Genomic DNA, 16,000 nt, shown 5'->3' on the forward strand with positions numbered 1-16,000 from the left:
AATCTGCCAAGTACTTGCAACCTTTATTGGCCACTGTTGGAAACAGGATATTGGACTTGATAGACCCTTGGCATATCCCAGTATGGTGAGCTTTAATTTCTCATGAGTATGCAGCCCTCCCTGAAACAGGAAGTGCTCTGTACTAAACTCCCATCCTGCATTACTGTGGCATCCTCCCTCTATTGGGGTACATCTCTTTCAAGTGCCTTGTTGTCTATGTCTGTCTCCATTGCCATCTGCCCTTGACTACTTCCTCTGCAAGCAAAGTGCCCCAGGGATGACATGCATAGATGTTCTTTTCTTCACCAGCTGTTCTTTGGTGCTCTGTATTTTGTCTCTCCCACTTGTGTCAAAGAAAATGAGGTCATGGCCTGAGAGGCAGTGTTTAGGCCAGATGCCACCTTACAGCAAATCAACATAAAGAAAGGCACCTGAGCAGTAGTGTTGCCTATGGATTACAAATACATGGACTGTATTGGGGTGTCTTGCACTTGGCTTCCTGCTTCACACCTAAGAACTATATTAGAATGTTTTTCATGTTGCTGCCTGCCTCACATCTGTGAATTACAACTATATAGACTGTACTCTTGTCAGCTGTACTGGTGGCATCAACTTTTACTAGTGCTTGGACTGTATTAGACGGAGGTGCCATATCCATGTGATATGCTATTTGCTATGTGTTCACCTGTGTATTAAAGGATAAGATGACTTGTTTGCTTTTTCACTCAGTCCCTGTGTGACTATACATTTTGTCATTTAACACAGAAAGAATACCTGTATTGTATAGAGAAAACATCTGCTTATGTCACTTGACCTTTACCTGTATTGTGTTTTGGCAAAGATGCACTACAGTTGTCAACTATATGACTAAATATTGATACCACTAAAGTTGTCACATTTTTTCACTTCAATTTCTGGTCTTGTGTTTTATTCACTAGTGCAGTATTTCCCATCTCTCACCTGGAGGCAAACCTAACCAGTCAGCTTTTCAGGATATCCATAATGAATATGCATGAGATAGATTTGCATATATTGGAGATCTGGGGTATGCAAATCTATCTCATGCTTATTCATTGTGGCAATCCTGAAAATCCTCCAGGAGAGGTTTGGGAAATACTGTACTAGTGCCATAGTGTCCTTTATATGTTTGTTTGTTTTTTTGGTTTATGGTCCTCCATTTTAGAGAGTCTCAGCAACTCTGCCCAAACTCAAACATCTCACTCAATTCTGTTCTTTTCTTCTCTTACCCCTTCACCATGTATTTTGCATCAGCAGGAGATGTCGGCCTCACTTTGGAAAGAGGTTGCAGAGTAGGCCTAGAAAATGCCTAACTTTCCTTCCCTTTCCCTTCTCCACCCCGTCCCCTAACCCCTACCTACCTACCCCCAAATTTTTATTTCACTACTTACTAGAGATGTGCATTGGGTGCCCAATCGTTTCCGCTTTCGGGTTCGTGTGGCTGTGGGAAAATCTCGTATTCCCGCGGATCGGCATTTTTTTTTTCGTAAAAATCATTTTTTGGCTTGGTACGCGCCAGCGGGAGTTAGTGCGTGCTAACTCCCGTTGGCGCATGCTAACAAAAACTAACGATAACTATTGGTTTTTTGTTAGTGCTCGCTAACGATTTTTTACAAAAATTCGGGGAAAATGCAATCATTTTATCGGTTTCCCGATCCATGACAATTTAGGAAATAGCATACGAATTTCCTAATCGTCAAAAAACGATTGCACATCCCTACTACTTACTGCTCCTCTGGAGCAGAATTAGTTTCCATGCTTCCAGCGCACACTTCCCAGAACAGCAGCTAATTGCCACTGTCCCGGCCAGCCTCCATCCTACCCCACCCTGCCCAGACCCTGCCCCCCTGGCTTGCCTCTTGTGCACGTACTGAGGTTTACGCATGTGGCTGGGCCCATTGTAAAATGTGCGCGGCGCGAACAAGGCTCAGCCACACGCATAAACCCTGGTTTTTATGCGTGTGGCATAAATAAGTATAATATTTTGTTAGATTTATATATATATACACACACACGCTGCAAGTTTAAATATTTGATTTTGTCCTTCAGGATGCTGAGAGGGGTTTGTTCTCAGCAGTTGTCTAACCTGTTGAGTTGGATGGAGTTGGATGGAACAGCTCCCTATGAGGAAAGACTTGGAGAAGAGATGGCTGAGGGGGGATATGTTAGAGGTGTTTAAAATCACGAGAGGTCTAGAATGGGTAAATGTGAATTGGTTATGTACTCTTTCGGATAATAGAAAGACTAGGGGGCACTCCATGAAGTTAGCATGTGGCACATTTAAAACTAATTGAAGAAAGTTCTTTTTCACTCAACGCACAATTAGACTCTGGAATTTGTTGCCAGAGGATGTGGTTAGTGCAATTAGTGTAGTTGTATTTAAAAAAGGATTGGATAAGTTCTTGGAGGAGAAGTCCATTACCTGCTATTACTAGCAACAATAACATGGAATAGACTTAGTTTTTGGGTACTTGCCAGGTTATCCCAGGACAAGCAGGATGATAGTGCTCACATATGGGTGACATCATCAGATGGAGCTCTGGTACGGAAAACTTGTGTCAAGAGTTTCTAGAAACTTTTGGCTGGCACTGTGGGCACACTGAGTATGCCCAGCATGCCATGATATTCTCAGCCACAGGGTCTCCCTTCAATCTCTTTTTTTCCGCCTTGCTGTAGCAAAGCACATCAGGAACTCTGGAAAACTAATTCCCTCACATTTATCAGGGAAGAAAACTTTTCAGTTCTATATTCTCAGTCACAATTTCAATATAATTGGGTCTCCTTTTCACATAGTCTCGGTGAGTACATTTTTCAAATACTTTTTGATCGATTCTGGTCACCTCAGCGTCGATTCCCGCCGGTCGTCGACCGTTATCAGGCCAAAAAATTATCATGGCTTCGGGTTTCAAAAAGTGTCCGGACTGCAACCGAACTATGTCGATCACCGACCCACATTATGTTTGTGTTCTTTGCCTGGGATCAGGCCATGACGTCCGAGCCTGCTCAACTTGTGCCCAAATGACACCAAAGGGCAGACAAGCTCGGCTAGATAAGATGGAAGAATTATTTAAAAAGATTCCATCATCGTCGTCGACGTCTTCACCAAGGATAATGCCTCCTTCGGCATCGACGCATCGAGATGAAAAATGACTCGATGACCAGCCGTCACCGGCGCCATCCGGAACCTCGATAGCTTCATCTTCGGCATTGAGAAGCCATCGTGAGAAGAAGCGGCATCGACATCGTTCTACCGATCCAACTGATGAACAGCCATCGACATCGGGATCCAGACCCATCGGATCGATGCCGAAGAAGGTCTGTGTACTGGAGCCAACTCCACCGGCTGTACACGTGGAACTGAGGCGCTCTCCACCGGGCTTGGTGTTGGAGGAAGTGCCACCACGACTTATCGTGGAAGTACCGATGACACCAGCAGTACCTTCCCCAGTAGCAGTGGATACTGCACCGATGTCAAGGGAAGAAGTGACTACTTTAGTCCAACAGGCGGTCGTTGAGGCTCTAAGGAATCTGCAACCTCCGACAGCGCCTCCGACACCGGCATCGATACCGCCAGTGGCACCGGATCAATCCATTTTTCAGCCTTTGCTGAATAGGCTCGATGCCTTAATAGAAGCTTTCCCTACTGCACCGACAGAACCGGTTCCATCGAAGAAACCATCGATGCCACCGATGATTCCAGCCATTCCGGTCCACAGATCATCGGAGGAGGACGGGGGAGACTCCGATTCAAGGCACCAATTTCCATCGAGGCCCATCGATTCCCCATCGATGCCTTCATTGCCAAAACACATACCAACAAAGGCTATGTTTAAATCAAAGCACCATCTACCTTTAGATGATCCTGAGTCTCCTTATCATCCAGGATACCCCCCTTGGAAAGATGTGGATACGGACACAGACTCAGAAGAAATGATATCAGAACCCTCTCCACCAGAAGAGAGAAAAAAATCCCCTCCTGAGGATCTGTCATTTTCTAATTTTATTAAAGAAATGGCAGAAACAATTCCATTCCAATTAATCACAGAGGAAGACATCAGGCATAAGGCATTAGAAGTTCTACAGTTTGTAGATGCACCTAAAGAAATTATGGCCATTCCAATCCATGACATTCTTTTGGAATTGCAGCAGAGAATGTGGGAACACCCCTGTTCTGTTCCTGCAGTAAATAAAAGAACAGACATCACTTATATAGTGCAAAATGCTTCAGGATATCAAAAACCTCAACTACCTCACCACTCTGTAGTTGTTGAATCAGCTCAAAAGAAAGCCAGAAAAACGAAGCCTCATTCTTCTGTCCCACCAGGGAAGGATCAATGCTTCCTGGACACATTAGGTAAAAAGATCTACCAAGGTTCCATGCTAGTAGCACGTATCGCAGCATACCAGCTGTATATGACACAATACCAGAGGAACTTGTGGAAACAGGTTCAAGGTATTGTAGATAACCTTCCACAACAACATCAGCAACCTTTAACAACGTTGGTGGACAAGGGACTAGAATCAGGAAAGCACGAGGTAAGAGCGGCATACGACGTATTCGAGACTTCAACCCATCTCTCTGCCTCTGCAATCAATGCAAGAAGATGGGCTTGGCTTAAAGCCTCAAATCTTAGACAAGAGGTCCAAGAACATCTGGCAGATCTTCCTTGCGATGGAGAAAATCTTTTCGGTGAGAAAATTCAAGCCATGGTGTTTCAATTAAAAGACCACCATGAGACACTCTGTCAGCTTTCCAAGCTACCAGCGGATCAACCATCCTCTCTCAGGCGACCAACTCGCAGAGATACGAGGCGTCCTTTTTACAGACCTAGGAGGTATTATCCACCTGCCTCTTCAGGTCGTCAATATCAACCCCCACAGAGAGGACGCCCTCGCCAAACCAAGCAGCAGAAGACCCAACCACCACCTCAAACTGGTCCTGCAGCGAGTTTTTGAACCGTGCCACGAGAGCAGAACTCTCTCTCTTCTGATAAACCCGATAAACTCCCTACCAGTCGGAGGACGACTTCATTATTTTCAACACCAATGGAGTCGTATCACAACAGACCAATGGGTATTAGCATTACTAAATCGGGGTTATCGATTGAAATTCAAAACAATACCCCCACATTCACCTCCCTCTGCATTCTGGACTCACATGATAATAACATCTCAGTTAGCAGTGGAACTCTCTTCTTTGCTGACCGCCAGGGCCATCGAACCAGTTCCCCTGTCTCAGCAAGGGAAAGGGTTCTACTCTCGCTATTTCCTCATTCCAAAGAAAACAGGAGGCCTTCGTCCTATTTTGGATCTCCACAATCTCAACAAATTTCTTTACAAAGAGAAATTTCGAATGGTATCCCTGGGATCCATCATCCCCTTGCTTCAAAAGGGAGATTGGCTCTGTTCTCTGGACCTTCAAGACGCTTACGCTCACATACCAATTTCCATACAACACCGCAAATACCTACACTTTGTAGTGGGAAAAAACCATTACCAATATCGAGTTCTCCCATTCGGCCTAGCCTCTGCACCTCGAGTATTCACAAAATGTCTAGCAGTGGTGGCTGCACATCTAAGAAAAAACTATATTCACATTTTTCCTTATCTCGACGATTGGCTCATCAGAAGTTCATCCAAGCAGGGAGTTCTCTCTGCCTTAAAAACAACAATAAACTTATTACACCTCCTCGGTTTTGTCATCAATTATCAAAAATCTCACATCGAACTGTCTCAGCTCCTCACGTTCATCAGAGCAGACCTCGACACCACAATAGGGAAAGCTTCCCTTCCATGCAACTGTGCAGACAATCTAATACGACTGGCAAACATCATGATTCATCATCAGTTTGCATCTGCTCATCAAGTCCTGATACTTCTAGGACACATGGCCTCCACAGTACATGTAACCCCTTTCGCAAAGTTAGCCATGAGACGAATTCAATGGACTTTGAAATCTCAATGGCTCCAAGCTTCCCAACCATTGTCGCACACAATTCATATTACCCACCAGCTTCGCCAATCACTTCACTGGTGGACAAATCAAACAACATTAACTGCTGGTCTCCCATTCCAACCAACAAATCTGCAAGTCATACTGACTACAGATGCCTCTAACCTAGGATGGGGAGCTCACGTCAACAACCTTCAAACACAAGGGACGTGGACGCCGCTCGAGAAAAAGTGTCAAATAAACTTCTTGGAACTTCGAGCGATACGATATGCCCTTTATGCCTTCAAAGACTGCCTCTCAAACAGACAACACAGTGGCAATGTGGAACATAAACAAGCAAGGAGGCACCGGCTCGTACCTCCTATGCCAAGAAGCAGTACAGATCTGGGCTTGGGCTCTGGAGCACTCCATACAACTCCGAGCCAGTTATTTGCCGGGCATCAAAAACATTCTAGCAGATGTTCTCAGTCGACATTTCAATCCCCACGAATGGTCGCTGGATCCAAGTGTAGCGAGCAAGATTTTTCAACGTTGGGGTCACCCAACTATAGACCTCTTTGCATCCAAACTGAACCACAAAGTGAAAAGGTTTTGCTCCCTCCACGGACGTCGGCAACCAGTCCCCAGGGACGTTTTATTATTTTATTTTTTTAGTTCACGCAAATTGCTACAAACGAGACTGAAGGGAGACCCCTGTGGCTGAGAATATTATGGCATGCTGGGCATGCTCAGTGTGCCCACAGTGCCAGCCAAAAGTTTCTAGAAACTCTTGACACAAGTTTTCCGTACCAGGGCTACATCTGATGATGTCACCCTTATGTGAGGACTACATCCTGCTGTCCTGGGATAACACCTATTACAAGGTAAGCAATTTTGCTTTCTTATGGCCTGGATTGGCCACTGTTGGAAACAGGATGCTGGGCTTGATGGACCCTTGGTCTGACCCAGTATGGCATGTTCTTATGTTCTTAAATAAATAAAACCTAGGTTACTGGGGCCCCATATAGCTTTATAGACCCTGGCTCATGTCCTGAAACCCACACTGTAACTGTTGCTTTGTCTTTCCTGATCCTCTAGTGCTGGACAGTGAGCAACTCTTCTTATTTATGAGGAGTTGATGTCTACCCATCTTTGCACCACTCCTTTTGGCTTCAAATCCTTTTGCCCCACCACCACATCTCTCCAACTCTACCATGCAACTCTTGGGAACATTAGTCCTGGCCATTGGTACTTACCTCCAGAGGGTTACCCACCTCAGAGATTAGTGTCTTACAGCACATCTCACCTCAGAATGTATCCAACAATGCAATGATGTCCCTCTGCCAAAGAAATATAAATACATAGAACAACCTGCAATTTTACAACTTCCATTACTAATAAAGCACAGATCCCACCAAAGGCCCTAGAGTACATACATCTGCAGACCTATTTGTGTGCAGATATAAAGCACATTTTCTGAAAAAGAGGGCAATTATACATACTAGACAGATATCATGGAACATGAAAGACTCTCATGGTTATAATCATAGTCCCTTGTTGAAATGTCACACACATCAGTGTGAAGCAAAAGCAAAATGGCTACATCACTGCATAAGCAAGGATACCTTCAGGTGAATAATTCAGAAAGATACAACACAGAACACCTTGCTATGGGTTTTTTTACTACTGAGCTTTTTGTCAGAGAGGGCCACAGTGGTGGTGGTGGTGGGGGGGGGTAGCCCCTTATAAAACTTTAGAAAAACATTTTTGCAAATGGGCAAAATTAATAAGAAAAGAAATACCAAGTGCAGCTGCTTCTATACACAAGAGGCAGAAAACTAGCAAAGTGGCATATATATGGCCATAAGCTGCTATGACCAAGATACCCCAGCCTCCAACTGATTATTGCAAGCCCATTGTGAGGAAAGGCAAACATGTAGATGGTAGATGCACAATTGTCCTAGCTGTCTTCCCAGTGTCACCTGATAGAGATACAGCCATTAACAGTTAAAGTGACAGTTGCATTGTAAATATGCAGTGAACAAGACCTTTTTTGGTCTTTCCTGACAAGGTGCAGTATATCAAAGGTGCAAAGGGTACACGCTCACCAGCATACACTTTTGCATGAAAAGTGCCCAGTCTGTCTCATTTCTCTCCCCTTTGCCTATCCCTTTGGTTTACTTTGTTCATAGAGGCAACCCTTCCATAACCAAGCAGAAATGCATGTAGTCCTACAAAACAAAACAAAAATCCTGAAGTGAAATAGGATAACTGCACTGGAACACCAGCTCTTCATAGATCAGATACATTGTAATAGCAGGCCATGATATACACTTAAAGCCAAAATAGTGCTTGATGATTTTGCTGCAAACTTGGCTCCTACTCTGTCATATCCCAGATCTGAGATCCTACTCTGAGATCCTACTCTGTCATATCCCTAATCTCAGATCATATCTGAGATTAACCAGGATCCTCTTCTGGATCCTGGTTAATCTCAGATAAGCTAGCATAGCTAAGTGCTGTATTGTGAAGCATGCAGCAGGTAAGCATAATCTCAGCAACTGTGTGTATTGTACTATAAGGCACTCCCCCCTCCCATTTTGTCCAAAGACCTGAAGCAACGTTTCAACATATCAAAGGTCTGCTCGATGACACAGTAGATGTGAGTGTCAAGAACAATATCCAAGAATTTGAAATACCAGGTATTTGAGGAAAGAAGGAAGCTCTGTGGGTCTGTATTAAAGACAGATGATGGCACATCTATCTACACTGGTGGTCTACAGGCTTCCAGCTCAGACAGAGGAATTGGACAGAGATCTGATAAAGACATCCAAAAGATGGGAAGGAAAGGCAAGATATTGTTTGTAGGTGTTTTAATCTGCTGGATGTGGATTGGAGTATCCCTTCTGTGGAATCTGCAAGAAATAGAGAAATTGTGGATACCTTTCAAGGGGCTCTGCTTAGATAAATGGTACTGGAACCCACGAGGGGAGAAGCAATGCTGGACCTGGTAATCATAAATGTCCAAGGAGGTGCCCACCTGAACACCAGTGATCATCAGACGGTATGGTTTGATATAATGACCAAGATGGAAAGAAGTCGCACAAAGGTCAAGTTCTTGGATTTAAAATATATGGATTTTGGTAAAATAGGAATGTACCTTGAAAGGAACTAGAAGGCTGAGAGAAGATGGGTAAAGTGGAACAACAGTGGACCAAATTGAAAGGAATTATAATAACAGCAATAAATCTTTATGTAAGGAAAGTCAATAAAAGTAAAAGGAATAGGAAACCAATATGGTTCTCCAAGGAGGTGGCTGAAAAAATAAAGGCTTAAAGATCAGCATTCAAAAAGTACAAAGAAACTCAAAAATAGGAACACGGGGAAGAATATCTAGAGAAGCTGAAAGAGACAGAAAGGAAATCAGGATAGCAAAATCTCAATTGGAAGAGTTCGCCAATGAGGTAAAGTGAGGTGAATGTGTGTGGGAGGGGGGTCGCCCAGTGATCTGTATAAGAAGAGGTTTGGGATTAAGGGGTACACAGCCCAAGTAGCCCATATCAGAAATTTGTGGATTGGGAGTGGAAAAGCAGAGCTGCTGCCCTTGTTTGTTTAATTTTAGTTTCTTCACTATCAGCACTACTTACCTGGATATCTTTAAAAGTTAGCTGGATGCATGTAGCCGCATAACTTTAAACAATTATATTCAGTGGGATATTTATCCCACTGAATATAAGGGATAAGTTATCCAGCTAACATTAGACGGATAACTTGTCCACTAGATGGCCTATTGAATATTGGCCTCTGTGTTACTATTTTACATCCTCTCTACTGGTGTCCTAGGGAGAGCTACAGGGGGGATTACACAAAGAACAGATAATGCAACACATGCATAGATCAACAGATCATCTTATTAAACTACATGTTGTGCAAAGATTAAGAATAGACTGAACCTCGAAAATAACAATTTCCTATCCCCTAATAGCCAAGTCTGCACTCACTGCAGGTAGACTAAATATAGCTATCCCTGGAAGTGAGTAAGGAATTAGATCTACTTTATGGGATCTGCTAGGTATTTGTGATCTGGATCATCCACTGTTGGATACAGGATGCTGGGCTTGATGAACCTTGGTCTGACTGAGTATGGCAGTTCTTATGTTCGTGAATAGAGGGAATTCAGGAGTTTTACAAGGCTTGGTATGGCATGGGACTTGTCTGTGTCTGGATCGAGCTCTGTTTTGAGCTTTTCATATAAAGCAATTGTGGCCACAGAGCTCAAGCAGAATAATCACCTCCTTCTTTGGAAAATTCAGCAATGTGGTGCACAGATGAATTATTCATGCCCAGTGGGCCCTGTGTTGCTCTTACATGGTGATACTAGACATGCTCCCTGCTGACCTGCCTGCACCTGTTGCTGATCTTCCCACTGTACTGCCTTTGGCTTCAGTGGCATCTCTATCTCCCTTCCTTCTTGTTACTGCTGGTTAGCAGCCTGAAGCATCCAGTGTGCCAAAACCATACTGACCAAACATTTTGCCAAGAAAAAACATGGCCTGATAGGTAAGGTTTTTTTTTTTTATAGGTTCAGAGCTAGGTAGGTATATCTTGGGAATTTGGAAAAAATAATGCATGAAATTGGCTGTTTTGTGCACTAGTTAAGACCAAATTCCAAATAGCTACAATACCAGAGGTGTATCTATTTTTTCTAACTTTGTGTGAAATTTCAGTCAATGCAAAAGACTAAAAATGGCCCTGAATTGCACAAAATTTCCTGATTATATTGGGCCCAATATTCTATGCTGGCCAGGTAAGTAACTTAGGCCTGGATTCACTAATGCTGCAAGGCTTAGTGAATCCCAGCGCTAACGGGGGGCGGGGGAGCGAAGTGGAGGGTGGTCCTGCACTAGCTGGCAGCAATCGCACTGCCGCGGTGTGATCGCTTCCGGCGTCACGCCGAATAACTACACCATAAAAGGTGTAGTTATTCAGCGTGAAATAGGCAGCGAAAAGGCTCTTTACCTTTTCGCTGTTGGCGCCGTCTTCGCAGAGTTGGCCCCGGTGATGCCCCAACTCCTCCTCTTCTGGGGCCGACTCCGCCCCGATGCAGCTAGCACAGGCCTGCTTTAGAAAGCGTGCGATAGCATGCGATAGCTTTAGAAAATAAGGCCCTTAGTCGGTTATGACTTATCCGGCTAAGTTACAAGAGATATTCAGCGGCATGGCTATGCTGCTGAATATCCGCAGTCAAGGCACCAGGTAAGTAAGTTAGATTAGCTCTATCACTGATTTAACTTATCCGATTAACTTAACCAGATAAGAACAAATATTACTACTTATCCGATTAAGTTAACTGGATATGTAGCGCCACCCAGATCTGCCAACTGCTAACCTAAAATTGGCCTGCTAAAAGATAGCCGGACAAGTGACTTATCCAAGTCCTATGTATCCTGCTATCCAGCCCTAAACATGCTTTCAATATCGGGCCCCACAGAAATTTGTGGAAAATAAATTACAGCACAAACTTCCAAATACTGCATGGTAACTGCATGCTGCACGCTGTTTTATTACCACAGCTTAGTAAATGACCTCTAAGAGTTTTGAAAGCCTCTTTGAACTTCCTACTTTGAAATACTTTGTAAGATCCACCATTCACATGATTTAGATGCTAGCTTCTGAATTTACCAGAAGCTTTCCTCTATATTTCTTAAAGAAACAGTATCCTTTTCTAGTGTTTCCCTTTAATTTCAGGCAGTTTGCTAAATGTGTTTAACATAAAAAGTTGCCTACGATTTTATTGTACCTAAGCTTTTGAGACCAGTTAGATCCATTTTTCAGATGTGACTTCTCATACTCTCTTTTGCATTTATTTAGGTTCCTCTGATATGACAAGACAAGCTTCACAATTAAAGTCATCAGAAGAAGATGACATGGCTTATTTTGAAAGGCGATACCAGGAGCGAGTAAGTTGCTCTAATGTGCAGTGCAGAATTACATTTGCCATTATTGTTTTTTTAAATTTATTTTTATGCATTTTATATATGAAGAAGTTAATTTTCAAACAGCATGCATAAAGCAGATTTACATGCATAAGTCAGCTTTGAAAATTATTCCATCAAATTTCCTTGCTAAATTGTCTGCACACAATTTTCCCTGAAAATACATATGCTTATTTTTTTTTAAATCCAAAAATTGAAGGGGGGGATGCCACTACTCAGTCTGGATAAACTTATATGCATACATGACATATATGCATATGTTTATTCACATATAAGGTAGGCTATTTTGTAAAAATTCATTTCCCCATGTAAAATGTTATTTTACCTAGAGAAGTCCCTTTAGAAGTTATCCTCTAACTGTCAAAACAAATGTTGTAACATGGTAATCAAGTCAACAGCGAAAAAATAAGTATAGGACTTATACATATCAATCAGGTAATAAAACACATATCTTAAGTCCCCATAAAGTGGATGGAGAGGTCAAACGAAAACAGAGGGAACATATAACCCTGATAATTATACAGCTGATACAGAAATTCTATATTCCCCATATACTAAATAATAATGCCCTTAACTGGAGGAACTACAGATTGAGTATCTTTGTGATCCTCCTAAGTTATTCAGGATCAAATTAAAGAAACCTAACTCCTCAATATTTAATCATGCATTTTGATGGGAACTTAAGGAAAATATCAGACCCCAAGGCCACAACTTGAACCCTTATGGCTAGAACAGTTGATATACAATTTGATTTTCTTTACATTGGTCAGAAAAATTGTTAATTTTCATGCCCATAAAAAAAAGCAATTAGAGGGCAATTTTCAAAGGTACTTCTATGAGAAAATTCCATCTATAGAAATGGCTCTTTAGAAAATTGCACAATCAATGCGAGCATTCTATTGAATGTATACACTCTCTAAGGTGAATTTCCCTGTACATACCCGGATCAGTCCAGACCATGGGTTGAGCCTCCTGTCCAGCAGATGGAGACAGACCAAAACTGTAAGGGTGTCCCATATCAAGACAGAGCCTACCCTGCAACCTTTCAGTATTCGTCTGTCTCCAGCAGATGCGACAGCTCACCTTTCGGTTCTCTGTTTATTATTTCTTAGCCCCTGCTGTGGGGTTTTTCCTTTGTCATTAGCTCAGGATCAAGCAAGTATTGTTTTATATTGCCAATTCCATTAAAAAAAAAAAGTTTGTTTGTAAAACTTGGACTCTGTTTTTCTGTTCTCTAGGAGACAGCTCTGTCTCCTCGCTCTTGGGGGGCCTAGGGGGGCTTGACCCCTTATTGGGAAATAGCCTATGCTCCCTAATCCTGGTGTTCCTCGGCTGTGGGGCGATACTGGTGGTCCAGTCACTCCCCCTAAACAGCCTTTCTCTCTCTCTCCTTCCCGGGACGTTTTTCTCCAGTGTTGCCAGCAGGAAGGAACTTCCCCTGCACTGCTCTCTATTAAAAAAAAAATAAATCTTAACAGATTAATCGGGGTCGCAATCCGGCAGCTGAGATTGAGACATGGGAGGGAGCAGGGTTCTTTCTTCTGCTCCTGTTCCCTCATACGCTGCAGCTCTGCTGCTTCTGTCAGTGTGCCCTGCCTCATGCCGCGGTCTAATATCTGTTTGGCCTGCGGAGAGCCCTCGATCAGGCTCTCTCACGAAAACCTATGCTCGGGTTGTCTGCTGGGGGGTGAGGGCCCCTCCTCGGCAGCGCTCAAATCTACACTCCGGGGCAGGTCGTTTAAGCGCATGGCCAGGCCGTTCCCGGGTCAGCAAACCACGGGAACGGTGGCCATATTGGGGATCCCTGCAGCTGATGATACCGGGCTGTAGGACGCAGAGGAGCATAATTTTATTCTTTCTCCCCCTAATATGAGCCCCGAGCCCTCTCCTGAGGAAGGTAATGACCACCCCCCCCCCCCATTCCCTCCTCCTCCCCACCCCGTGGCTTCTCAACCTTGTTTTTTGTCCGAGTTTGTGCTGCTTATGCACAAATCTTACCTTGCTAGCTTGGTTGGGGAGGCAGATCCTCCCCCAGGTTCCCCTCCCCCCAAAATCCCTTGGATGCCCCCCCAGCCCACTCCCGCGGCTCTGGATATGAAGGGGCCTATCCGGGTGGTTTCTGGGGCCCCCCTCCGCCGGATCCCCCTGCCCCTCTGATGATCCCGGATCCGGACCCTGATGAGCAGTTAACGGAGACACCTCCCCCTCTAGAGGGGGATGATCCCCGAGTCCTACGTTTATTTCAAAGGGAGGAGCTTGATCCTCTTATTTCTTTTGTTATTCAGGAGCTGGGTATTGACACTCCGACGGTGGATGCCCTCACGGCCACGATGCCTGCCTGCGTGGACCCAGTCCTGGCAGGACTAGGGGCTCTTCCGCGCACCTTCCCTTTTCATCCCATGCACAAGCTGATGCTCCTAAGGGAATGGGAAGCTCCCGAGACAGGGCTGCGAGTGGGGACGGCTATGGATAAGCTTTACCTCTTACCAGAAGAGTGTCTGGACATGCTGAAAATCCCTAAGGTGGATTCTTCTGTGACAGCTGTCACTAAGCACACCACCATCCTTGTGGTGGGTGCTACGGCCCTGAAGGACGTTCAAGACCGCAAGCTGGAATTCTATCTAAAGCGTATCTTCAAATCCTTGGCCATGGGAATTCGAGCGTCGATCTGCAGCAGTCTCATGCAGCGGGCAAGTCTTAGGTGGCTTCAACCAATTGCTCAGCACCCAGGACCTCCCGTCTGCAGAGGCAGAGCAGGCTGAAAGATTGGAAGGTGCTATAGCGTATGGGGCGGATGCCCTTTACGACCTGTTCCACATCCAGGCAAAGGCGATGGCTTCAGCGGTCTCGGCCAGACGACTACTCTGGCTCCGTAATTGGTCGGCAGACTCCTCTTCCAAGGCACAGTTGGGCACGCTTCCTTTTAAGGGTAAGTTGCTTTTTGGCGAGGACCTGGAGCAGCTTATTAAATCCTTGTGTGAAAACAAGGTTCATAAACTGCCTGAGGCCCGCCCGAAACAGTCCAGAGCCTTCTTCCCAACTCGTACCCGTTTTCGGGGTCAGCGGAGATATAATGATTGGGCAAGAGGGGCTTTCTCTAGGGGAAACTCCTCCAGATCTCAGTCCTGGTCTCAGTCCTTTCGAGGTCGCCGTGCCTTCCGAGATGCTATCCCTCAGCGCGCCACCACCAAACCTGCCTCCCAATGAGATTCGGCTGGCCCATTCCTCCATTCCAAACTTAGGTCGTCATCTATCTCTCTTCCTCAAGGAATGGGCCAAAATAACGTCAGATCAGTGGGTCCTCGACATAATTGAGAGAGGCTATGCTTTAGACTTTGCTCGAGACCTACCGGATCTACACATAGTATCCCCTTGTGGACATTGGAAACTGGCTGCCGTATCCCAGACTCTCTCCAGACTGCTCGGACTGGAGGCCATAGTCCCAGTCCCCACGGAGGAACAAGGCGCCGGCCAGTATTCCATCTACTTCGTGGTACCAAAAAAGGACTGTTCCTTCTGCCCCATTCTGGATCTCAAGAGGGTCAATCGAGCTCTCAAGGTACCTCATTTTTGGATGGAGACCCTGAGGGCGGTCATAGCTGCTGTTTACCCCGGTGAATATCTGGCCTCCCTAGAATTGATGGAGGCCTACCTACACATCCCGATCCGGGTCGAGCATCAGCGGTATCTCCGCTTCGACATCTTGAGCCAGTAGTTTCAGTTCCGGGCCATCCCCTTCAGTCTCGCCACAGCACCGCGCACTTTTTCCAAGGTCATGGTGGTGGTGGCAGCCACTCTTCGTCGGGAAGGAGTTCTGGTGCACCCTTATCTGGACGATTAGCTAGTGTGGGCCAAGTCGGAGAATCTTTGCAAACTGGCAATCAACAGAGTTCTAGCTCTACTCACTTCTCTGGGGTGGATAATCAACTTTCCCAAGAGCCATCTAGGGGCCTTCCCAGGTGTTGGAGTTCCTGGGGGCTCGCTTCGATACCCGAGTAGGCAAGGTGTTCCTTCCGGACGTTCAAGCATTCAAGCTGATGGACCAGGTCCGAAA

The 16,000-nt window shown here is 44.9% G+C and overlaps 1 protein-coding gene across 2 annotated transcripts in view; it reads left to right on the forward strand.

The window, feature by feature from the left end:
* Positions 1 to 16,000, forward strand: part of FAM221A (family with sequence similarity 221 member A) — a 129,865-nt gene that overhangs the window by 95,817 nt on the left and 18,048 nt on the right. For both annotated transcript variants that reach the window (XM_029589099.1, XM_029589100.1), the window contains one exon: positions 11,822 to 11,910. In XM_029589099.1, coding sequence (XP_029444959.1) covers positions 11,822 to 11,910 — 89 coding nt within the window. The remainder of the gene's footprint in view (positions 1 to 11,821; positions 11,911 to 16,000) is intronic.

Source organism: Rhinatrema bivittatum, chromosome 2 (genome assembly GCF_901001135.1).
Source record: "Rhinatrema bivittatum chromosome 2, aRhiBiv1.1, whole genome shotgun sequence".
Taxonomy (NCBI): Eukaryota; Metazoa; Chordata; class Amphibia; order Gymnophiona; family Rhinatrematidae; genus Rhinatrema; species Rhinatrema bivittatum.